The sequence below is a fragment of the Lepisosteus oculatus genome, chromosome 9 (assembly GCF_040954835.1).
Source record: "Lepisosteus oculatus isolate fLepOcu1 chromosome 9, fLepOcu1.hap2, whole genome shotgun sequence".
Taxonomy (NCBI): Eukaryota; Metazoa; Chordata; class Actinopteri; order Semionotiformes; family Lepisosteidae; genus Lepisosteus; species Lepisosteus oculatus.
In genome coordinates this window covers 42,032,490-42,058,270 of record NC_090704.1, presented here as the reverse complement: position 1 = coordinate 42,058,270, position 25,781 = coordinate 42,032,490, and the positions used below count along the sequence as shown (strand labels likewise).

The 25,781-nt window shown below is 46.0% G+C and overlaps 1 protein-coding gene across 4 annotated transcripts in view; it reads left to right on the top strand.

The window, feature by feature from the left end:
- Positions 1–25,781, top strand: part of sdk2b (sidekick cell adhesion molecule 2b) — a 226,612-nt gene that overhangs the window by 157,782 nt on the left and 43,049 nt on the right. For all 4 annotated transcript variants that reach the window (XM_069194565.1, XM_069194564.1, XM_069194563.1 and 1 more), the window contains 14 exons: positions 9,330–9,463; positions 15,635–15,746; positions 16,131–16,321; positions 16,666–16,749; positions 17,162–17,356; positions 17,806–17,922; positions 18,643–18,810; positions 19,788–19,890; positions 20,412–20,588; positions 20,786–20,922; positions 21,245–21,392; positions 23,247–23,387; positions 23,872–24,053; positions 24,850–24,965. In XM_069194565.1, the coding sequence (XP_069050666.1) occupies positions 9,330–9,463; positions 15,635–15,746; positions 16,131–16,321; positions 16,666–16,749; positions 17,162–17,356; positions 17,806–17,922; positions 18,643–18,810; positions 19,788–19,890; positions 20,412–20,588; positions 20,786–20,922; positions 21,245–21,392; positions 23,247–23,387; positions 23,872–24,053; positions 24,850–24,965 (2,005 nt within the window). The remainder of the gene's footprint in view (positions 1–9,329; positions 9,464–15,634; positions 15,747–16,130; positions 16,322–16,665; positions 16,750–17,161; positions 17,357–17,805; positions 17,923–18,642; positions 18,811–19,787; positions 19,891–20,411; positions 20,589–20,785; positions 20,923–21,244; positions 21,393–23,246; positions 23,388–23,871; positions 24,054–24,849; positions 24,966–25,781) is intronic.

Below are 25,781 nucleotides of genomic sequence, written 5' to 3'. Positions count from 1 at the left end.
GGTGTCTCTGTGTCTGCGCAAGTGTGTGTTCAGCCTGCCTGCTCAAGTCCTGCAGGTGTCTCTGTGTCTGCGCAAGTGTGTGTTCAGCCTGCCTGCTCAAGTCATGTAGGTGCCCTTGTGTCTGCGCAAGTGTGTGTTCAGCCTGCCTGCTCAAGTCCTGCAGGTGTCTCTGTGTCTGCGCAAGTGTGTGTTCAGCCTGCCTGCTCAAGTCATGTAGGTGCCCTTGTGTCTGCGCAAGTGTGTGTTCAGTCTGCCTGCTCAAGTCATGATTGAGCCACACCTCAGTCAGTTTACCTAGTTTGAAATTGTTTTTGAGTTGCACTTAGCATGTAAAATGGGATAATTTCAGCACTTTACAGCTTTTATAGTGTTTGTTATTACTGTTTTGTGTTGCTGTTGAAACATTTTTTTATTCCACTTAAAGAAAAACAGAATAAATTGAGTGTCTGATGGAGAAGAGGCAAATTGGCCAACTGTGCTCTAGGGAGCGCTTTTTATATAATAGCTCTTTAGTGGATTAAATCGGTTTTAAAACAAAGACCTGAGCTGTCTCTTTGTTTTCTGTGCTCCCTTTAGACAGGAGCTCCTTTTCTCAGAGATCAGATCCGCAGAAGGTTTTTTCCAATTAATTTTGGTCTGTATCGCATTGAAACCCCTGTAAGGGTCTTTAGAGTAAATGAGGAATGTGCTGTGTTTAGGGGAATAAAAATCAGTATCAGATAAGAAACTGCAATGTTTTTTTATTTTATGTAAATTTTAATTAAATATGCATATTTTTAATGTTCTTCTGTATTATGCAAAACCTGTTGGATGTAATATGCAATGGAAGCTCATTCAGTAGTGGGTTTGGAGAGACTGTAATGGGACTGTAGTGAGGCCTGTAGTAGGATATCCCATAGTGCCAGAAGGATAAGAGGGAGTGTTTATCACGGGATACGTCTGGCAGTCTGGGTCCCTCAGGGACGCCGGGAATTCCTGATGAAGGCAGTAATTGATGATTCCTCCACCACTGCTCCTGTCTTCTCTAATGCTCTATAAAGGGCATATTAAATGGCTTTCTCTGAGCTCAGTTTTACTTCTCTTATCGGAGCCATTAAAGTACATTAATATTCACTGGGATCGTTCTGACAGGGGCACTTATGACAGCTTCACTTCTCAGCGACAGAGTTCAAAACACAAAAAGTTTTGCTGGGCAAGAGGTGGAGGTCAGAAATTAAAGACGACAGTGCACCAGCCTCCTTCTGTAAACTTTTCACGGAAACTGCCACTAGCAGTTTACCCTAAACCCCTCACAGGGTGGTATTGACAATGTCAAGACAGAGCCAGCTCTGTTCTTATGTTATTTATGAACAGAGTCAGCTTGGGAGGGAGTCCTGTGCCCTGAAATGACTTGTATCTTCATCAGGACTGCAGGAGGGGGCTGCACATTTAGTGGCCCTTCTGCTGGATCAGGGAGCACTGAAATGCTTTCCTGCTCACGGGGTCTTCTCCGGGGACCCTGGCCTTAGCTCTCAGCCTGCACATCTGCCTTTCTCTGTGCAGCCAGAAACCCAGCAGTGGCTCTCCAGTGCGCCAATTGTGTTTCCCCAGGTTTAAAACTGCAAGCTCCACGCGCTCCTCCAAGGTGACTGTGTAAAAATGAATGATAACGATAACATTTGTGAGATAAGTGAATTTAAATGGCCGTCACTGGCATCCTTGCAGTGACTTCCAGGATGTCTGAAGCACAGAAAGAGAAGGGATTGTTACAAAGTATATTCTAATACACATATCATGTATAGAGTGTGTAATGTCTGATAGGTATGTACAGTAGTACCTATAATTAGTGTACTGGGGTTATCAATGATAAAATATCTAAGAATCCTGTAGCATTAATTATATTCACATATCCTACCAAATAAAACTCAGATGCCTAAGCTTGGAGCACCTGTCCAGTGGAGTTTGCATGTTCTCCCTGTTTTATTGAGGGTTTTTAATGGGTGTTCTAGTTTTCTCCCATCAATTGACTTGCAGCTTAAATTTTATTGGCTGCTCTAAATTGTCTGTTTTGGGTTCTCCTATAAAATCATTTCATTATCTCATCCCTGACTATACCTAATAAAACACTGAGGCCTGAAATGACTTGTAACAGTTATTTTGTTGTTGTGATGACTCTATATCCTTCAGAAATGTGTCTTATGTGTAATCATTTTGTTTTGTTAGACACTCAGCTCTTACCAACACTATGTGTGACATAATTATAATTTACAACTACCCGGAGAGATTTCTTTCCATTGCCTTGTAGCGTATCATTTGAATATGAATTGGAGTCATTTAAAAAAAAAATCATGCCACACACAAAAATGCAAGTGCAATTTATCCCGGGCCTGCAGTGACATATTTTTAAAGCGATACTGTCGCACAACCGTGCAGCTGTCACATTGCAAGAGGGGACAGAACCCCTCTGCTGGCATGTAAGGCTTCATGACTTGTCAGAGATCTGTCGGGAGAAGTTGGTAGCTTTGCTGACAAATTCTCATCTGCAGTTGCGAAGAAAAGGGAAGGAAAGCTTTCTTCTCAAGGACACGCATGCTTATTTTTTTTTATTTTCCAGCTGTACTTGTTTGCTCAAAAGCCCCCCCAAAAAAGAAATGTTCCTGAGGTAAAGACAGGAAGGTAATCAATCAGTCTTATACTGTATAGCACCTTTCACTACTGAGCACTCTCAGGGCACTTTATATACATTATATAAGTAAAGAAATACAATTAAACTTTAGAAATGTGTGATTAAAGGAAAGAAATAGATTTGAAACTGAAATTGAAGACTATCAAAATCAAGAAAGGTTTGATGTACACACTTCGACAGATGCCGCACTTTTAATATGTGGTGCTATCCGTAAAATCGTTTGCTAACGTATCCACATCCTGTACACTCTGCAAAATGATTTCAATGATATGCACGCCAAATTTCAAATATATCACGCATTTCACGTCTGCGGTATTCCAGATCCTAGGGAGTGTGTGAGGCAGTTAGTCCTACAGCAACGAGGGAGCCCCTACTGCATGCAGGCAGGCTTTCCAGAGGAAAATGGAAGACTGCGTGTGTGTCGCGGGGTGTCTTTATTATCTGTTTGAGTGTTTTATCAGGGATGCGCAGTAGGAGCACGACTCACCGTCTCTGAAAGATGAAATATTTATACCCGTTCAGTCCAGAGCCACCCCCCTAGCAGACTGGGCCTCTTGCTCTCTTCCACGTGATGGCTGGAGCACTTTGTTTTTTTTTCCTTCTGTGAGGGAGGTGGGAATAATCGCTGTAGTAATATTTACACAGCGCAACCCCTTGCTGAATAGGTAACAAAGCAGGCCTGTTGATAGAGAGTGCTGCTGCACTGTATTGGGAGATAGAATGATATTTGCTATTTACAAGGCACAGTGCTTTTTTCATGGCTAAGCTGTGTCATCTGCAAGTAACTGCTGCTATCATCTCTCTTGTGTCTACAAAGCTGGTGCACTCTGCCTATATCTTGACTGACCTCTGTGACTCCAGTAACGCACTGTTTTTCAAAGCACTTGAAAACCAGGCATTCTGAAACCCGAATCTGCAGCCCTTGTAGATTATATCTGTGGTGCATCTTGTGGTGCATAGCCCTTGTCGATCGCACGAGAGCATTTCCAACACTCTGTCTTGAATTTACAAAGAAACCAGGTCACGTCATACAGTCAAGATTTGCTGTGATAGAGGTGTTGAAAAACTAATTAACAAAAGGCCGCAATTAGTCTTGATATTTCCTTGATATTTTCTTATGCCTGGTTGTTGATTATTTGAAAGTCCAGAAGCAATGTTCAGACTAGATGGAGCTCATTGTTATTCTCCAAGATCAGAGAGCAAGTGGGAATAAAAGTTATTTCAGCTATTACTCTTCCATTACTGAATCTGATTACAATTGAAAACCTTTCGTTGTGGGTGTTTTTTTCTTTTATCTAATGGCGTATATAATAAATGCTAGCAAAGTTTTCCCTCAAAGTTGCTTCTATAAGTAGATTTGCATTGAACTGCGGCTGTGGATCAGATTTCCACTCTTGTGTTCTGCATTGACTCTGCTGAGCACTTGGTTTCAACTTGTGTCCTGTTTGTTTAGTTCGTTTGGGTGTTCTGTGGTTTTCTGCCATGACTCGGGGAGCTCTGAGCAGTTGGAGGCTTTCCTACTAAAGGGACATTATCTTACAACAATTGACATTTCTGCACATGTTCAATTAACACACAAACTACCTTTATGTTCTTGTCACTTGATTGGCCAGTCGCCTTTCCTTAGAGGCTGTGCTGGTTCCTGGCCTTCTTAATCTTCCTACTGTAGCTACAGTACACTTCACATTCCCCAGGACCAGGACTAGAAGACTCCACTGTCTGACAGCACTATGGCTTAGTGTTTAGCTAAACATTTATTGTAGCTTTATGAAACATGGTTACAGTTCTGAGAGTATTGTCTGTGTGCCACTACAGCTTGCGATAAAAATTACAGTTGCGTAGAAAAGTTAAAAGATGGCTGTACTTTACTTAACTCATTTCCATGAATGTTAACAACATATCATTAGAGACAAGTCCTAGGTGGAGAACAAATGTATTCTTTTTGCTTGTTTCAGCTCAAATATACTTTTTCTGCCAAGGTTCTGTTCCAGAGCAGGAATGGAATCACAGTTTCTCATTGAATAGTGGAGATGATCACCTAGAGCCTATGAGAACTGTACTGAATTCAGCAATGGAATTAAAACTGATAAACTGAGTAATGCAGTCAGGGTTCATTTTGCCCTGTTGGATATTAATTCTGCTGCCCCAGGCACTCCTTATTGAAGCAACCTTATGGAAACCCCCCTAATCAAGTAAAGATAACCATCCTTCTGCATCCCTTTCTGAGAGTGTTCAAGATAAATTCTTCAAAACACCTTTTTTCCAGCTTCTTTCCACCAATCTAAGGGATTTATTATCAAAAAGAGCCCATTTAGGAGCTCATAGCAAGGCCCACCCCTTCTGTTGTTAAAGTGTGGGAGAGAAAGGGAGAGACATAGGATTTGCAGGGGTGGGAATCAGTAACAGACCTGAGTTGAGTTCAAATGTGTCCTGATCCAAGCCCTCTTCTCCTCTTCCCACTTCCTCCTCCCCTTCTTACCGGCCACGGCCATGTGTCAGAAGTGTTCCTCCACCATTGGATTAATGTGGTTTCTTATCGTCAGCGTTCAGGGGCGCACGGCCTTCTACGAGAAGCAGCTCAGAGGGAGCAGCTCTGCCTTTGCTAATCCTCCCCACCAGGTCAATATCTCTCCCTCTGACTCTGGCAATTTCTCAGCTCCTTGGGTTGAGAAATCCTGACACATATTGGACCATGTTTAAAAGTCATTAGTGGTAATTCTCCATCGCCGCATTCCGCACCCCGCACTCCACTGTGAGAGGGAGAGACGTGGAGATGGTTGTTTTTACAGTTTGCTCTGAATATCATTACACCCTTCCTTCTCCTTCTCTTTCTCCTCTACAGTACAGCAGAGCCATCCTCCTTCAAGTGTGGGAGCTGTGCTCAAGCACCTCTCTGCAAAGGGGACACCAAGCTCTGGTGGCTTATGGTCATGCCATTGTACATCAGTCATTTACTCTGAAACCTGCAGTGCCTTATTGAAACCCAGTCTCCCAGTTCAGGAACAGCTGCCCCAGCCAGACTGGCTCAGTGTTCTTGGCATGCAATGAGCCATATCATATACGGCTTTTTTTTTTTCTTTAGATGACACTTAAAAAAAAATACTAGACTCTGTTGCAAGTTTCTAAAATATACACTCCTGGGGTTGCTGTAGACCTGGCAGATTTTCAGATTGCCAAGTAACGGTTGCTGCAGTCAGGCTAGTCTCGCTGTAGGGTAGCACAGGGTTCAGTTTGATAAGCCTGACCTGCCAAGATTTGCAGGGCATCTGTACAAGTAGGCTTACAGAGGGTTACTGTGAGCACATAGGGCCTGGCCATGCTGGCAGAGATGGGGAATTTTAAGTATCCTGTTAGCAGCACAGCTCATTAGCAATTATGGTTGGTGTAAATGGAGAGGAAATAAATGGTGTAGCCTATTTTTGGCAGGTCTTGGGAATCGTCGGGGATTAATTTACCGTCCAAACATCGACAGCCTCCACCACCGGCGTCTGTTCACGAAGCAAATCTATTATTTATCTGCGTGTCCTATATGTCATATTTGTGGATGTATCATTAATTATTTATGGTGCTCATAAGATAAAGCATTCCAGACACAGGAGCATTGAAGAAACCGTTTCTGCAGGAGCTGCTGAAAGATTATGAAATGTAGAAGGCAGGTCATTTGCGGTGCTAAATGAAACATATCTCTATATATTATGTTTCCGTATTCCCAGAGCACACTCCCTCGTTCAATGACCAGGGGTGTTGGTGCAGTGTGATTTAGAGATGGGGAACCTCAGTCACTTTCATATATGCATACGTCATCTGTGCAGAGGAACACTCAAAAACACACATGGGTAATATGTGTACTTGTATTTTTTTTATCTCAGGAGAATAAAAGGACAAATATTAGACGTAGACCTCTCAGTTCATAGTAAATAGTAAAGTAGTTCTTTTATATTAAAGAATAACTAATAGTTAACTACAATGTTTAAAGTGATTTCATATATGCATATAGCATGTGTATAGGTACAGTATATGCGTGCAGTTAGATCTGCAAATCTGCATTTATGTACAGTATATTTATTGTTCAGTACTTACAGTACATACAGTAAGAGAACAATAAAATGACAATAATGGAACAGTTACAAAACTGACCCTATAATGCAATTAAAAATAACAAGTAGGCATTTATTCATATAGTGGTAGGGTTGAATCTGCAGAGCAAATTTATTTTCTTCCTTTTCAATGGGGAAAAAGGCCGCAGAATGCAGTGTGGAAGCTCTTATTATCCAAATACTGGTACTTAATCTCTCACAATTACAGCAGTAATGACCAATAAGCAGCTACTAATCTTTGATAAATCAAGCCGTATTAAGCACTGGTGTTTAAATTACTTAAAGTTGCTGCATTGCCCTCACATTGAACCACGGGATTATTACAGAGGTGGCTTTGTAAAAGGGTTATTTTTTCTCCAGTCACAAAGCAAATGACAGAAAATTGCAGTGCGGTGGTTCCTGATAGATCCTGTAGTGTGTGTGTAGCATTCATTTAATGCTGAGATGACACTAAATGGATGGTAAGGGGGGTGGCAAGCACAAAAGAAGTGGCAAAGGAAATGCAGACTCTATTCAATACTGGGCAGACACCTGGCGAATGAAATTTAACATAGTCAAGTGTAAAGTAATACAGGCAGGTCGTGCCCTCTATGAATAACAGATGGGTGGCAGTGTACTAGAGAAAGCAACCTATGAAAGCAACTTAAGGGTTTTTATTGACTCATCATTGTTCCTCCACTGGAAAACAAAAAGAGACAATTAAATGAGACCACGAAATGCTAGGATATACTGTAAAAATGTGCATTTTAAACTGAAGAAAGGCTGGTCAGGGTACGTAGTTGCCCAGAGGGCACGCCAGACTGGAGCTGGCCGGGTCAGGTGCTCTCCGGGGGTCTCCTGCAGAGAGCAGGCTAGCACATGCCAGCAGGTCAGATTTAGGGAGGCGAGCCAGAGACAGCACCTGACAGGCGTCTACCGATCCCGTGTCCGAAGTGGGGGCCCGACCTCTCTTCCACACCCAGCAGCCAGGAGGAGCCCTGGACCACACAACCGCGATAAGGGTTCCCAGGCAGAGTCCGGGCGAGTCAGGAAACGGGAACAGAAAACTCTTAACTGGGAAGCGCCGAGCAACTGCTCGGAGGTGAAATAACTCTGTATCTCCTTCGCACAACGTTAAGGAGAGAGCAGTCAGGGTTCAAATATTTAAATACCCGCCGAGAGCACCTGGCAGTAAGTGACGTCTCAGTACAGCCAGGTGCTCTGTGTATGCTGTCCCCTCGGCGACCAGGGCGGGACGGAGGCGTGGCCGCTGGCCCCTGCGACCGCGTCACGCCCAGCTGTGATGCAGCGGCGCAGGCGTGACAAGGTCAAGTTGTCGCAGGCGACTCATCAGGAACCTTCAAAAACTGGCTGGATGAAATCCTTGCATCAGTGAACATCTGGCAACCAATAGAGGACAATAGGTGAATTGACTACTTCTTGTTTGCAGCTTTCTTAGGTTCTTACGTAAGCTGTACTGTAACTCATTTCAGGATAATGCAGCCTGCTGAGCCATTGTCGGAAGATTGATTTTCTATTAGCAGGCTGAGTTGTTTCAAATTTGCATTTGTTTCCCAGAGGAGCTGACGGAAAAGGTTGGGGCAGCTGCACGGAACATGCATTGAAATTCCCAAACAGATAAACACGCACTCCAAATATCAACAGATTGATTGTAAACACAGGCGGCCTCTGATATTAACATGCAACTCACTGCTGCCCCCGTTAGGCTGTGCTGGAGGACAGTACCGGTGAGACCGGGGCTTCATCTAATTTATTTTGGAATAAGTAAATTGGATGAATACGGTAGCTCAATTGGAGTGAGCTTTCTTTTGATAAAACAATAACAAACGGCTCATACAGCTCATGGAGTAGTAAGTACCTGTTTGATCCAGTGAGCCAGGATATCAGCATTATCAGCCGGGCTTGTTCATATTCCCACAACCTTTTGGGTAAAGAAGTTCTTCATTTAAATGCATACTGCATAGTTTCTACCTGTGTCCTCTGATTTATGTTTCACTCTTCATTCTGAAGTCTATTAGGTTAACTTGCTCAATGCCTTTGAGGATTCTGAATGCTTGTTTCAGGCCTCCTCGCGTTCTAATCTGTTCAAGACTAAAAAGTTTAAGTTCTTCCAGCCCGTCTGTCTTAAGACATTTTTGCTCTTCCTTGGACTAATTCCAGAGCAAAACTGTGTACAGTATTCTAAACGAGGCCATATTGGTGCATTATGCTATTGTAATATAGCATCCCTTGATTTAAATTCTACACCTTTAACCATATATCCTAAAATGTTGTTTGCTTCCCCACATTGTCTAGGAGACATAAATGATGTGTCAATATACAGTACGACCTGCTGACCTGCAGAAGATCTGGAATATAACATTGCTAGAATCTAGAGTGAATGGACATCTAATGAGCTCCTTTAGACTCTCAGAGATGTGTTCATCAGAACTTCAGAATCAGTTGTTCTGGGAAGTTAAAAATTTCTGTTTTTCATTGTTGTTGTTTTATTATGGAATGTTTTCTGCACAAAAGCAACGTCAGATGCCAAACCCACTTTGACCTTTGACCTCTCCTGTTCTATTTAGAGCCATCACTCTGGACAACACCCTGGTCATCCTGTCCACCGTGGCACCAGACGCCGGTCGATACTACGTTCAGGCTGTCAACGACAAGAATGGAGAGAACAAAACTAGCCAGCCAATCACCCTCTCCGTGGACAGTGAGTCCCAGAGTTCAGAGTTTCCATACCAACAGCACACACACACTCTTCTAGAACAATCTTTACTGGAACACAAAGGATCAATGTGGGAAAGTTGTGGTTTTCATATTATACTATCAGGTCATCTTCATCGTCTTCACAAGCAGTCACCTTTGTTTATCAAACTGAAGGTCGATCCTCTTTTACTTTTGCATATTTTGTTGTCAGCATGAAATTCCATTCTCTTCCCAATGGCAAGTCCAAAGGCAATGTTCATTTTAACAGAGTTAAACGTCCAGCCTGAATTTCCTACATTTTACTGTTGAGAAATTGTTCATCATTTTTCATTACATGAAGCAGAACATGCCAGTGTATGGAATGGGTCAGTATGTGAGAGAGGGAATCAGCTGTCAGAGACTAACTGTTCCTTTTAGAAACAAGGAATTTCTTACTCAGGCATAATTCACTTAGACAAAATTGTACGGAAGAAATAGGCTGCATCAACAGCTTGTACTTCATTTGCTCAGGCTAGACCTATTTGAACAGCATTACCTTTTAATGTGGTCTTAGATCTTTCCAACACGTGCCTCTTAAGCATTTCGTGGCCCAGATAAGGATTCACTAAGTGAGACAGCTGGCTACAGAACACACACACCTCCCTTATCAATTACCTTGCTGGTCGGTGTGAAGAACTTCTCAGCTCTTTTGTTATTTAACAGTCTACAGCTGTGTAGTCATTACCAGCAAGACTGGCCACTGCAGTGATTACAAGTGGAGAAATAAGCCCCCTCAAAAGCACTTTGGGGGTCTGTCAGACTTGAGGGCCGCAGCTGTTTCACAAAATTTTTTAGATTCGTACCACTCAATTGGATCTTCAACCCCCCACTAACCCCCATCAACCCAACAGCACAACGCTATTTTAAGATGAGGAATCCAGCGAAGATAAATGAAGCCCCCTTCTCCTCTCACCCCTCCCCCGTGATCATCAGCAGTCAGGAGAAGCTGCAGCCCCAGTGTAATCTACAGTCCATCTCCGAGCTCCCCAGCCCTGACATGTTGATTCACAGTTCTGGGATTTATTCAGCCTCAGTGGACAGAAAAGGCTGATTGCACGCAGGTGTTTTTCCAGTATAAGAGCTTGGGAGGGTGGCAGGGGGGGGGGGAGAAGTATCTGCTTACTCAAATGGCCTTTTAATACAGTGCACTTCTCCATAACCCCTCTCAAGGTGAGTCCTCTGGTGTCTCCCACTCAGCGTTTCGGCCGGGCAGAGCAGAACACCGCTCTCTGCAAGGCCATTCATTAGACCAGGACACCTCTGATTTGCTTGAAGATAATTGAATCCCTTGTAGTTTCGTTCGCTGGAAGCCATTTGTTCAGGTTAGCGTCGTCTGTCCAGACAGGGAGACTCACAAAAAGCCTTCCCCACTAACACACACACACCAGGTGCTAGACCAGAATGTTGGGGAACCTCGGGACGATTCTCAAGCTGGGCTGTCAGGCAAATGTTTCCATTCCTGGTCATGTTCTTCCTAACATAAAAATAGAGCAGTTCTTTTTCAAAGAGCTTTGAACACAATGGATTCTGCCACACACAGTGCTGCTCGTAAATGTGCATTCTAACCCTGATCCAAGGCCATTTGGTAGCTTTAAGAGTAATGAAATAACTCCATCCGTACAAGTCATCCAGTACATTAAGCCCTGTATGCTGTCTGAGACAAGGTTAGCCCAAATGGATGTTTATTGTGTCTAAGTGGCTCAGTTTCTATATAATAACTAGTTTGGTCCCAGCTGTTGCCTTCTTTTAATCTCAGTACCAAGCATGGTACTAGACCAGCAGTGGCCTGGTCAGTAATTTAAAATAGTGTCTGTTATTGACTGAAATCGTTATGTGACTAGTATATGAAAAAGCAAGAGATCTATGATCTGTGCATAGGAAAGACTCAAACCAGCCTCGCACCTGCTGAGTTTCATAAAAACAAACTGCAAAACAGTGTCAAATTTGTGTTGCATTGGTATGGATTTGACTACAGCCAGAATTAGAGGGAAACGCATTTTACACTGGTCTCTTTCTCTTTATGTCTTTCTGCACAAAACCACTAGTTCTTGAGCTGTTTGGAACAAAGTGGTTTTTAATTAAAGAACTGTGGTTGAATGCATTGCTGGAGCTCCATTGTTGGCCAGCTGGGCCAGTCCCAGTTGCCGTGCCCTTCTGACAGTGATAAGTGTAGGGCAGCCAGCATGCAGCGCGTACAAATGCAGTGATATGTGATTCCCATCGGCTGTACTGAAGGGCCTGTAACCTCCCTCTCACCCCTGCTCACTCCCTCTTGCGCACTGGTATCCTGCCATGTCAGCGGGATATTTATGGGAAGCCCCATGCCAGGATGCTGCCAACGGAAGTGTGGGGAAGATGCCGAGAACAGCTGGGCATGTGAGCCCTGGTCAAGAGATCTGCTTTCAACATGAGAGTGTCACCCAGCTCGGTGCGTGTGTATTCACCCACAGGCTCCCATCTCCTTATCCACTACCTGGATTTCATTGAGGAGATTCCTCTTCTGCTTTGGCTCCTTTATTCACTCGGAGTTCAGCTCGGAACGGAGATGAGAACTCTGCTTGTGCCTGGAGTGTTCACATCCTGTCAAAATTCCTTCCCTTCGGACATTTACTCGAGGGCAGGTTATGGATTGTCGTTATCACCGAACACCCCTCATTGCCTCGGGTTCCCTCTCGGCGGTTTTGAGCAGGCAGACAGTGTGACCTCTGCTGTGTCCGAGGCAGATGGGAGACAGAGGACTTGAGACGAGTGACACGGTAATAATAATTCCTTACATTTCTGTGATCACACACGAGGTCAGGACCTCGATTTTATGCCTCATCCAAAGGACAGTGCCTGTTTACAATATAGTGTTTCTGCCACTATGCTTGGCATAAGAACCCACTCAGTCTGCAGGAAGAGCGCCCCCTGCTGGTCCCACTAACACCTCTTCCAGCAGCAACCTTAGATTTTCGGAGGGGGTCTCCCATCCAGGTACTGACCAGCCTCGCACCTGCTGAGTTTCATGGGCCTTACCAGTTGAGAGCTGCAGGGTGATGTGGCTGTGAGAGAGAAGGGCATGATGGGAAAATCTGCCAGGTCCGCCCTCTCTCTCCCTACTGGGCATCAGTCGAGTTGACATGACTGCTACAATCAGATTCCAGGGCTAGGTTTCCATTATGCCAAGGGCGGAGCATCTTAATAAAATCCATCCATAATTCCTGCGCAGTCTATTAATCTTGATATATAACTGACAAGAGGGTGATGCCAGATGCTTTAGTGTCTGCTGAACGCTGATTAAGATACAAGCCCTGCATTTTCTGTAGTGCTGCTTCCTGCTCGTGCCAGCAGAGTTCCCACTGCGCAGGGGGAGGGAAGTGTAACACTGGGCCTACCTGTGTCAGCGGGGCAGGTGGTCTGTATACAGAGTCACCAAGTCACTGATTTCCTGCACAACATACTTCATACTGAACGCTTTTTTTAAAAAAAAGAGACTCAGAAAAACGTTAAATAACCTTCAGACACCTCAGCAGCAGCGGCTCCCTGTCTGAACATGAAGAAACTCCCAGTCTTAAGGTACAATTTCCACTGGTTATAGATAATTTAAATCTGTAGGCCATTTCCCAAATATTACCATATTCTTTTGTCACAGATAAAACAGATTTAATATAATGTCACTTTAGATTTAGGTATGTCTGAGAATTCTGTTAAGTACAACAGATGTAGCCAGAGAATTAAATTATACTACATCTGAAGTACAAAAATGGAAAAGTAAGAATGTATTTCCCAGAATTAGAGGCTGTAGCTCAATGCTCTTAGCAGTACACTGGAATGTGCTACAGTACAGCGACCAAAGGTGCAGGAGATTCTGAACAGAGTAACAGCGAGAGAGCTGTAGGTGTAGTATGTGCAGCTCACGCCCTGCTAGGGTTCAGTGACTTCTTCTCAGGCTCCTCCCAGGTCCAAGCCACACTGAGGAGTGAATTACAGAAAGCCAGGCTCCCATGGCAGGGGAATTCAAAGCGATCACTGGTTTTGGGGGGGATTCTTCTGTTCTGAAGGAACAGTGAAAAAATGAACCAGAGGACACAAGTGGAAGCTACTGTATGTGGAGGTGCATTTAAAGCCAAAAATTAGAGCCATTTCCTTACCCCAAGAGCTGGAGGAGTATGGAACAAGCTACCGAGCCGTGCAGTCGAAGCCATTACCCTGGTTTCTTTCAAGAATCGACTGGATGAAATCTTCGGATCAATTAACTTCTAACTACCTCAGGGGCTAGAGAGGAGGGCCTCCTCTCATTTGTGTTCTTACGGGGGATTCCTTCACTGGAACAGGCTTAAGGACTGAAAGACCTCCATCAGGCAGGCAGATAGCACTGGACAGGCGCTGAGCATCTGGGGGCTAAGGACTGTCCAGGGCCTGTAGATATTCAGAGCATCTAGCTGAAGGAAGTGGAAGCACAGCTTGTCCTGCCTAGATGGCCTGCAGGGGGCGCTGAGCAGGGGCCGGTGGGGAGGTCCGTGCTCCCTGGCAGAGAGGCCGACGAAGCAAGGGACACTGTGCGAGTGTGTGTACGAGGCGAGTGCATCTCCCGCACAGGACTAGCGCCTGCCGGGAATATTAATGACACCCCTCCTCTTGATCTTAGAGCACGGCAGAAGAAAAAGACATCGGTACAGTAGCTTAACCTGCAGCAGGGCCTGCTGTCTAATGATGATGTAGGGATGTGATTATTCTGTAAATGGGGGGTCCAATATGCATGATCGTCTGGAATATGTCCAGAAAAGTAGTTACATTATGAAACCAAATATGAAGCTGCATAACTTAAGTGTAATTTAATTATATATATATATATTCCAAGCTTATGTGGACAGGAGTAACCAGGGTGTATTCTGATTTGTGGCCAGTGAGTGCTAGGCTGTGTCTCCCCTGTGACCCTGTATTGGATAAAGGGATTAGACAATGGATGGATAAATAGGATTATATCCATAATATACACTGTATGTTTTTGCAACAGGTGCATGCAACATGACTCAGATATTTTCATTCCTTCTTCCAATCACTTTACCACTAAACTACTCTAATTGGAATGTAGATTTTAAAAAAGTCCTCTCTCATGTTTTATCCCTTTATTACACGGGTTTCTTTTGGCAGATCATTCGGTCTTTTCATTTTTTAAAGAGGCCTAGTACTACATCTTACCAATCTGTGATTCTTCATGTTTACTTTCTCCAAAACCTTTTCCTGTATTCGCAACATGTACAGGGTCCTTGTGTTTCTGAGATCGCAGTTTATTCTTTTATTAACTGCGTGGAAAATTACAGCTTTCAACGGGCGAAGCAACAGGTTTCCTTGGGCAGCCGTGGAGCGAGCTGAGAGGCAATAGCTCCCCCTGCTGGCTCACAGCGCACGTCCTGCAAGGGAGGAATAACAGACGTATTACAATCTGCTCCCGCGCATGTACTGTAGGTGTGCTTTTCATTTTGTCCTGGAGTATAGTACTGATAGGGGCGTGGGAGAAATCACCATTTAGGATCCAAAAACTGAAAGATATTTGAAGTACAGTGGGCTTTCAGTGTTGCTTAACATCATCTGGCTCGTGCTGTGTCATTACTCTTGTCTTATTCTTAGATGATCACAAGCCAAGCTGAATTGTGTCAGTGCTTTTTAAACCACAAACCACGTGTCATTTTCAACAGATTGCCTCCGAAACCCATTTCACGGTGTATAAGAATTTGGCCCGTCACACTGACTGAAAGTAAAAATGGAGCAGTGAAAGAGGATTTACTCTTAAATGAAATTCCAGGAACGTTTTGCTGTAAGAGAGGGTGGAGAGCCTTCCCGCGTCATGCAGGAGTTAAAAAGTGGAAGATTGAACCACAAAGCAGAGCTGCAGCAGGGATTGCGATCTTATTCAGAGTTGTTAGTGCAGTACGTTAAGCTGGGGGCTCTCTGGCCAGGGTCTGTCGGAGGATGTCTGTGAAGCAACAGCATAGTTTTGGAATTGCTCACTCTGGGTACTGGGCTTCAGCCTTTCTGTTCTGCTGAGAGCTTCAGCCGAATCACCAAAGTAGGAGACTGGGTCCTGCAGTCTGGTTATTCTGAGCTTTCTGAGCTTGATCTGTTTTTTCCTTTCTTTCTCTCTCTCTCTGCACAGATGTGGGGGGTCCCGCAGACCCCATCGCCCCCACCATCATCATCCCCCCACGAAACACCAGCGTGATCTCGGGGACCTCTGAGGTGACCATGGAGTGCGTCGCCAATGCCAGGTCAGGATACCCCCCCCACCTCCAGAGCAGAACCTAACTGAGAGAATGAACAGTCAAATACTGGACTGTCAAGTCTGCACCTCTGCAGGGTATCAGCAACACCTGTAGTAAAACTTATTAACTGCGGGGTGAGTTCAGTTCTGCGCTGCCAGCATTGAAGCAGGCCTTGTCTGTGCCTGGGTTTCAGTGGAAGTGAGGGACCGTGGAGCAGTGTGGTCACGCACCATGGGCAGAGCAACAGGAAGTCAGCGCTCGGAGGCTCAGAGGGAAATGAAAAATTAGATGAGATCGGGCACTGCAAGGCACAGCTGGCCGGCTGGTCAGCCCTTCTCCCCAGCGCCCGCCTGCTCCTGCCCTGACCGCTGTTCCCTCCTGTTGCTGCAGGCCACTTATCAAACTGAGCATTTCCTGGCGGAAGGACGGTGTCCTGGTGACCAGCGGCCTGAGTGACTTCAACCGCCAGCTGACCATCCTGAGCCCCGCGGTCAGCGATGCAGGATTCTACGAGTGTGAGGCCATCCTGCGCAGCAGCAGTGTGCCCTCGGTCAGCGCCGGAGCCTACCTGCACGTTCTAGGTACCTGTGCCCGCCCAGACCAGTGAGGCATGTGGTGCTGATGCCCTCAGGGTAATGCCAGAGCTGGGAATGAGAATTACTTGGATTCACTTCAACAGTAGGCCCTTCTGAGTTCTTTTCAGATTTATTACACTGCTTGTCATTGGCACCATTTTTCATTCGTCCATTCGGCCAAGGTTATTTTGTGTCCTAATAATTCTTTTTGAGTGAATCACTGGAAGGGCAGTACATGCTGCATGATATACAGCGATCAGGGATCAGGTAGCAAGACATAACTGCAGACGCCTCCAAATACCCACTGTAACCCAGAAATGGCTTGTTTCCTAACTCTTGGTCCCCCTCAGAGCCCCCTCAGTTTGTCAAGGAGCCAGACAGACACATCACTGCAGAAATGGAGAAAGTGGTGGACATCCCCTGCCAGGCCAGAGGTGAGCCGAGACTCCTGGACACCCCTCGAATTCGTCCACCCAGGGGTTAGACACACACACAACCTTCCCATCGCACAGACACCAAGGCCGGAGTGAGAGAGGGAGACACTGTGTTACCGAACTCAAGATGAGTTCACAGTGCTCTGGAACCTCCTGTTTCCATCACTCCCATGAAGAAAAGTGCTGTGTATATCAATTTATTTGGTGGCTACAAGAAAACAGCTCTTGTTATTATGGTCCCTCCCTCACAGAAAATGGAATATACCCTGTTTACTGAAGCCTTAGTAAGGTAACACTTGTTCATATTCCTGAACTTCCCTTTATAGACTGAACGAGGCCCTTCCTTAGAAAGGAGGGGAAGACCTCAGCCACACAGCTGACTCGTCTCCACTGTGTCCCCCTGTGTCTACAGGCGTGCCTCAGCCTGAGATCGTGTGGTACAAGGACGCCGTGCCCATCAGCCACGTGAAGACCCTGCGGTACCGCGTCTTAAGTGGGGGCAGCCTACAGGTCAACGGCCTCCTGCCGGATGACACCGGAATGTTCCAGTGCTTTGCCCGCAATCCTGCCGGGGAGGTGCAGACCAACACCTACCTCGCTGTCACCAGTACGCCCACCGTCTCCCTTCCTTCTTCCTTCCTCGGTCTGTCTAGCAGTGGTGGACGAAGTCATCCTCATCTGCAGGTGTAGGAAAGTCAGGGCTGCCTGCGTGAGGCGTTTCCAGCCAGAATCCCTCGCTCTTGTGGAGACCACACTGCCGTCAGCCTCGAAGGCCTTCGCCACCTGTTATAAGCAAAAAAGCTGCGCGATGACATCACCTTACTGCCCCATTTCAACAGGAGGCAGGGTGGTGCAAACACAGTACAGCAGCGAACAACAGAGCGAAACCCAAGTCCGGACCTTGGGGCGGAGGGGGTTACAGATTAGCCAGTTTTGACCTTGAAATTCCGTTGGAGAGTGAGGTCAGAAAGACGGTTTTCCCAGAATTGTGTCCAGCAGGAATTCCCTGTCTTGGTTCGGGACGTCTCTTCCTCAGCAGCCTGTGTTTTGTCGCAGGTATCGCCCCGAACATCACCGCGGGGCCCTCGGACAGCACCGTGATCGATGGCATGTCTGTGATCCTGCACTGTGAGACCTCGGGAGCACCCCGCCCCGCCATCACATGGCAGAAAGGTGGGTGATATACCTTTCTGCCTGTCAAATGAGTTAAACCTCCACCCCTTTCTATCAGCTTCTGCTCTTCCGTCTTACTGTTTTTCCTCTTTCTATCTCATCTATCTAATGACTTCTTATGAATCTGATGAAAATAATGCTTCCTTACACTTATATAGTGTAATATTCTGGACACCCCACTCAAAGTGCTTTACAGGTAATGGGGTCTCCCTTCCACCACCACCAGTGTGTAGCACAACCTGGATGATGCACAGCAGGCAGTGTGCCAGTCCGCTCACTGCACACCAGCTCTCAGAGGGGAGGAGAGCAGAGTAATGAAGCCAGTTCATAGATGGGGATTATTAGGAGGCCATGACTAGTAAAGGCCAGGGGGAAATTTGGCCAGGACAACAGAGTTAACACCCCTACTCTTTTCAGGAATTTTTAATGACCATGAAGAGTCAACACCTCAATTTTGTCTCTCATCCAAGGATGGTGCCTCTTTTACTGTATAGTGTCCCCATGACTATAATGGGACATTAGGACCCATACAGACCACAGGGTGAGCGCCCCCTACTGGCCCCACTAACACCTCTTCCAGGAGCAACCCAAGCTTTCCCAGGAGGTCTCCCATTCAGGGACAGGCCAGGCTCGTACCTGCTGAGATTCAGTGGGCTGCCAGCTGGGAGCTGCAGGGTGATAGAGCTTTGGAAGTAACTGTTCTTCCCTCCTCCCGTGCAGGAGAGCGTATCCTGGCCAGCGGCTCGGTCCAGCTTCCACGGTTCACACTGCTGGAGTCCGGCAGCCTGCTCATCAGCCCCTCCCACATCTCGGACGCCGGCACCTACACCTGCATGGCCAGCAACTCCCGAGGCATCGACGAAGCGTCCGCCGAGCTCGTCGTCTGGGGTAAGAGGGGGAGGGGAAAGCCGGTCAGGAAGGGTTAGAGCCCACCCACGCTCATTAGCGCCCCCAGCAGGATGTTTTCTCCTCCATTTTTGATTCCTGAAACGCGGACCTGCAAGAGGAACGCAAGAATGCCTTGCTCACTTTGAGCGCTCCAAAGGCTCCCAAACATTCTGGCAGAACGGAGAAAGTTGAGAAACAGATGACATGCCTACTTATGAAAAAAGAACAGTCTTAGATGCTCAGATTCAAATGTCTCAGAAAGGTATAGTCACAACTAAACCCAGAGTACGTTATTGTCAGAGGATGTATTTAGTGAATCTGGTGGGACCTCCCTGAGCAAGTTTCAATGCTATCATTACATTTACCTTTTCAGGATTAGCACTGTTTTTAGATCCATAAGAAACGGGATACAGTGAAGTGGCTCTTCCACCCTAATTAGTACTGCTGGCATCATTGCCCTATCTAGGTTTTATTTTTGATAAGGCCGCTCATAAAAGTTGATTTTACCTTTGGAGACAAGTGATGTCATTTTCTCCTTCCTGTACTGAGGTCACCATTACGTCTTTGAATCACAAAATGTATGTTGTGGTACAGATGATGCTATTTTCAATCAGAATCACTGACTTTAACGTTGACCAGGCTTGCCCAAGCTCTCACTAAGTGGGTGTGTCAGAACAGTTCGTCTGCAATGCAAGTTCAAATCCAGGAGACCTAAACAATTGATAATTCCCAATTGGGTAGGTATGCAAGATAACAACTGCCTCTTCAAAATTAAAAAAATGTTTTCAGTCGATTAATTCATTTTTATTGAATAAATAAAAGTAGAGCCGACTACAATTTGTGTTTTCAAAGCTTTTTTTGCAAAGCTGTACTTTCTTCATACAGGTTCTGTGGGTGTTTGTCAGTGCCCAAATGAGACAGGAGTTTGGTTCTCTTGTCCAGGATGTTCCCACTTCCCTCCCTGTTTGCTTTTTCAGCCCGAACCCGGATTACAAGCCCTCCCCAGGACCAGAGTGTCATCAAGGGGACCAAAGCCATCTTGACTTGTGGTGTGACTCACGATCCAAGTGTTACTGTCAGGTACTGTCAGGCACACCAGGAATGCAGGGATGCACATGGAGCAGGTGCGGACAGAGGTGTTGACATCCGGTATCAAAAACATTAGCACCCTGGGAAGTCTAATGACTGTCAGGGGCGGTACAGCCCCAAAAGTTTTAACTCTTTCCCGTGTGAGGTTGCATAGATTGACTGGAGCCTACTAAAAACTTATCTGTCAGCAGCGAAGGTCTGCTTGAACTGATCTGTGCCAGCACTCTGTTAAATCTGCCATCTTCCCAGTTAGTGTAGAGGAATGCATCCCTGCTGTTAGATGAAGGAAAAGGGCAGCTGGCATGATCTCTATTTGAATTCTTTTCATCTATGACTGGAAATAATTAAAAGTCCATTTTATTACTGATTCAATAAATATTGTTGCAGCAGTATTCCCTGACATTGGAGACGGTATTTCATTAGAGACAGCTGCAGTAGTAGTTCGAGAGCCATCCGTCAATCCCCTGTGGGCTCTGTGTGTGCTGGTGACGGCAGTGTGTGTGTGCTTGCAGGTACACTTGGGAGAAAGGAAGCTCCGTCATCAACCCCGACTCTGTCCCCCGCATCCGCATGGACCCCGACGGTACCCTTCACATCTCCCAGACCTGGTCGGGGGACATCGGCACCTACACCTGCCACGTCACCTCCGTGGGGGGCAACGACTCGCGCAGCGCCCACCTCCGCGTCAGGTCAGCCTCGCCCTCCCTCTCTGTCCAGCCCACCTGCTGCTAGTTCTCCTTCCACTCTCACTACGTCTCTTGCCATCCTGTTAGTAACCCTGCTTCCTTCACTCTCTCTGAGGCTCGCTGCCTGCGCCACAGTACTCTGAAAGGTTTCTGAGTCCCCTCTCTTCCACCTTCTCTCCCCCATCCACTCTCTCTCATAGGCAGCTTCCTCATGCGCCGGAAAACCCCGTAGCGACACTGAGCTTGATAGAGAAGAGAGCCATCAACCTGACCTGGGCCAAACCCTTTGACGGGAACAGCCCGCTGATCCGCTACATCCTGGAGGTGTCTGAGAACAGTGAGTGTCTGAAGGTGGGCGGGGCTCAGGAACGGAGACCATGCATGGGGGCGGGGACAGGACGAGAACTCTTGATTGGATGAGGGGCGTGGCTTAAGAAACTGGGAGGAGACAGGGGATGCTGATACTGAGAATCAGTGGAGTAGAAGTGGCATTGAACACTATGGGGAGCAGGCTAGAACTTTACAAGTACCAAAGAGGAATGGTTTAGAGGGTGAATGGAGGAAGTTAGAAGTCAGAAGAACTGGTGGCATGGGGATGTTGAACTGTAGTTGTTTTACACCAATCATCATCCATAATTCCTCTGGTTTGTCTTTTCTAGACGCACCCTGGACGGTACTGCTGGCGAACATCGAACCCGAGTCCAACATGGTCACAGTAGGCGGGCTCATCCCTGCACGCTCTTATCAATTCCGGATCTGTGCCGTCAACGATGTGGGGAAAGGGCAGTTCAGCAAGGAAACAGACCGGTGAGCTGGAAGCCCTCTGTTGCATTGCACCACTGTCACTACTCAAGACTGCCACCTTCTGGACACGAAATGACTTCCAAAGACGAGAGGTCTAAAGAGACAAACCTGTTGCAGTTTTTTTTACTGAACAAAAATGAATCATCTACTCTGTTTTTGCTTCCTTATGATAACTCAAATTCAAAACCAAGGAGTGAAAATGGCACATACCGCAAAGAGTACTCAGACAGAAACTCAGTATAAATAAAGAGAAAATTGTCACATTCTCCTTCTGCAGCCTTTTCTCATTTCTGTAATTAAGACCCCGAAAATAGAGAAGACACAGCTACAGTATTTCACAAGTCTCTGTGCCCACTGCAGTATGAGTAATTTTGAAATATGTCAAGCAGTTCCGTTCCCTCACTTTCCCTGCTTTTTATACTATTTCCAGATAAATCTGTTAAATCCTTTTCCAGCAAGAATCTTCTGGAATCTCTGCATTGTTATATTTAGGGGGGCATCCAATCATTTTATTTCTTATTTAGGATCTTATTTAAGCTGACCGTCTCAGTTCATTTGTCCAATGTTTATCTATACTTGCAGAACTCTGCTGTGATACACAGAGCAGACTCAGTTTATAGTGACTTCCTGTTTCAACACTGTCTTCAAGAGTGAGTCACCTCAGGTAGAAAATAAAGGCTTGATTTTATTCTGAGTGAGTCATCTACAAATGGACTCAAATCCCTAATAAAATACTCTGCTGCCAGCAATGGCTTTACATCAACATGAGTTCAGTACAAAAAACGATTCTGATGTCTTTATAGCCAGTCACAGATTCCTCAGTGACAATGTCAAGGAATTAATTTTCTACTGTTTCCTTTGAACTTGTTTTGCTGTGTTTGGGGACAATTTGTCACAGATCTTGCACCAAAATGCCACAGCAAATCAAGTTCGTTGGTCATGAAGGAAAGCTCAATCTTCACAGTTCAATTAATTTGAGATGGTAGATTTCAAGTCCATTCTGGAAATGGTCCTGATTTAAAAGGCAGTTTCTCTGACGCTGCTACAGTCTCTACCTCCTCAACACAAAGGAGCACTTAACGCCTTTAAAATGTTCATTTCCAGAAGAATCCGAAATAAAGCAATAATTTTAGGGGCCTTTGGAGTGGTGCTCGTCCAAGTGGTGTTCGGTGCTCTGTGATGCAAGTGTCACGGGTTCGAGTCTGAGTCATGTCATTCATTACAGTATATGATTGTACCCAGGACTGGCGTGCCGGGTTGCGTTAACCAGTGTTCCCTGAGCTCTTGAGGACACAGCGCCCCCTGCAGGCTGGCAATGCAGTCAGGGAGAGACGCACTGTGATCAGGACGATGTTGAAGGACAGGTGGATTGAAAGCAAGCAGGTCGGAGGTGCCTGCTCCTCCTTTTTCTCCCCTGTGTGCAGTTTCAGGGTTTCAGAACTGTAAGACGAGACAGTGAGAACTGGGAGAACTCCCAGCTGCTCCAAATATATCATACATAGCCATAAATGTGTGAATAATATTTGAAAATAATTGTAAATGTTTCATTATTTTTTCAACAAGTTTTAAATAATTTGCTTACAATTTCTGAATTCCTGACTTCTTTAATGGAAGTAAGAGGCCTACGCTTGCTAAAATCTCTGTCCCTCTGTCATCTTTTCAGTGTCTGGCTGTAATTAAAAGGTGTGGGAGCGTGAATATCAGGGACTGGGGGTGGCGTGAATGCAGAACTGATCTGTCCTGGGTGCGATCCCTGTCAACTCCCTGGTCACCCCACCTCCTTCAGCGCTAATGAAGAGAATGGTATTACAGGACCACACTTCCATCCCCTCTCTCTCTGTCTCGCTCTCTCTGCAGGCTGTCTCTCCCAGAGGAGCCCCCCAGCGCCCCCCCGCAGAACGTCATCGCCAGTGGGCGCACCAACCAGTCCATCATGATCCAGTGGCAGCCTCCTCCGGAGACCCACCAGAACGGCATCTTGCGGGGCTACATCATCCGGTATGGAGAGGGTGGGCGTGGGGGGGGCGGAGAACTGGTGTTTGGCCTTGTGGGGTTTTTGATTGTGTCCACCAGGAGCACAGTCTTAGGGAGCACTGCTGAGACCCACTGGCAGATGCTCACACTCCAAAAGAGTGTCAAGCTGATCTCACTTTAGCTCTCAAAGGATGCTTCTTTCCTTGCACTCCTTCCCTTTCAGGACGACTGCTCCTTATTGTTGCCCTGCATCTGTGTTTCTGCATTTTAATTTAAAGCCAGTTTCAATAACAGGCTTCCCCAAGGGAAACCAAGTAATAAAAGTGATTAAAGTGTCATTATCTAGAAATGTAAGGAAAGTAATACAGTGTGTTGTTCCGTAGCCGAAACGTTTGTGTTTCTTTTTTTCACCTTTCACCATGGAGTGAACCATTTTCTAGAAATGGTCTCCTGTCCTGTGTCGGGGGTCTAACGACGCCGGCCTCTGTCTCCACTCCTTTCCCCACAGGTACTGCCTGGCGGGGCTGCCAGTAGAGTACCAGTTTAAAAACATCACCAACCCCGACGTGACGAACCTCCTGCTGGAGGACCTCATCATCTGGACCAACTACGAGATCGAGGTGGCCGCCTACAACGGGGCCGGGCTGGGCGTGTACAGCCACACAGTGACCGAGTGGACTCTGCAGGGAGGTAATGCCCCTTTCCTGCCCTTTCTGCACACAGTGTTTCAGAAATCCCATGTGCCACCCCCCTCGACACTATCTCTTCCTTCTGTCCACCAGTTCGAAGACTTCATTCCTTATCAAGTCTTCTTCCAATCTGTGGACCTCATCACCCTGTAGGGATGCCTGTGAATACCTGCACTGTTTCCATGTGATAGCTTCATAATCCAACTTGTGGTTTCATATCTCACTCCAAATCCAGACTCCTCATCTCCTGCTTACAGGGATCTGTGACGGGTGTTATCTCTCTTAGAATTGCCACAATTAGAAAACACTGGATTGCAGACCTTACAGTATATCAGCCCCTTCCCATTCTTTCAATAATGTTTTCACTTCACTTAAAATGTTTCCCCTTTCCATTAATCAGGAACATGGAGTGTAAGCTATTGAGATAATAGCTTGATTTAACTTAACAACATTACCAGTAGTTTTCAGGACGGGTGGCACAATATTGCAGGACAGCGCTGAGCTTTGCCCTATAGGTGTGTGTCTGAGGTGATCAGCAGCAAGTCCATTACGCGGAGAATCCGCCCAGCGCAGGGGAAGGCAGTTGTGGTTGTTCACTTGCCTGGGCCTGTACTGATCAGTGAAATCGAAGCGGCGATCAGCGCGTGAATCAGACAGCGCCTGCTCCTGTTCCTGATGGTGACTCACATCCCAAGTCGGGAAGGAGTACACATTGGGTTGGGACCGAACAGAAAGGGATTGGAGAGTGTCCTTAAAAAAACAGGCCATGAACATCGTCTTTGCCCTCGTGTTGGCAGTGCCGACGGTCCCTCCCGGTAATGTCCAGGCTGAGGCTGTGAACTCCACCACCGTCCGCTTCACCTGGACCCCCCCGAGCCCACAGTTCATCAATGGCATCAACCAGGGCTACAAGGTGGGTGCTGCTCCCCGATTTCACACCTCCCTTCCCCTCAGTGCCAGGCCCAGCTCCCCCTAGTGCTACATGTCATTTGCGTCTCACAGAAATGATTTCTTTCCCCATTTCTCTTAACGTCTGCTGAATTTTACACAGCAATACTCCAGAACTTTAAAAGCATTGTATTGTGTCAAAGCAAGTCTGGGATTTTGCACGACACCTATATGCTATCAGCTTTATAAAGATAAGTAACAATCTTGAACTCTGTCTATGGTACTGTAAATGTTATACGGTGAGATTTGTAAAAGCAGTGCGAGATATTTCGGCCAGAGTGGCTCCACTTTCCACTTCCAGTTAGAGCTGATGTCCTAGCCTGGTCCCACTGGTAATTTAAAATGTACCAGTTTCAGGGACATTAAAATCCACTGCCTCACAGTTTGACTGCTGAGGAAATATCCTCACGGCAGTATGGAACAAGCTACAGAGCTCCAGGCTCTCTGCATGCCTTTCACATTCTCTGCCTCCTGGTGCCAATAAATCATTCTTTCACAAAGTTTCTGCAAGGAAGAGAAACAGCACTGTTGCCAGGGGAGTAATTAACTAAATGCTTAATTGCCAATTCAGTATGTTAACTTACATTTCCAATATGTTTGCAATTACAGTATTCTCAGTAAATGCTGAGTTATTTCGCTTGTCTTAAAATTATGTTTCACTACAGACACGTCCTAAAGGAATAGTGTTTGTTTTTCAGTCTCAGTAAAATTTGCCTTTGATTTGAATAATTATAACTTGTGCAAAAACTATATTTTAATGGTACTGAAAGATGGAGTAGAG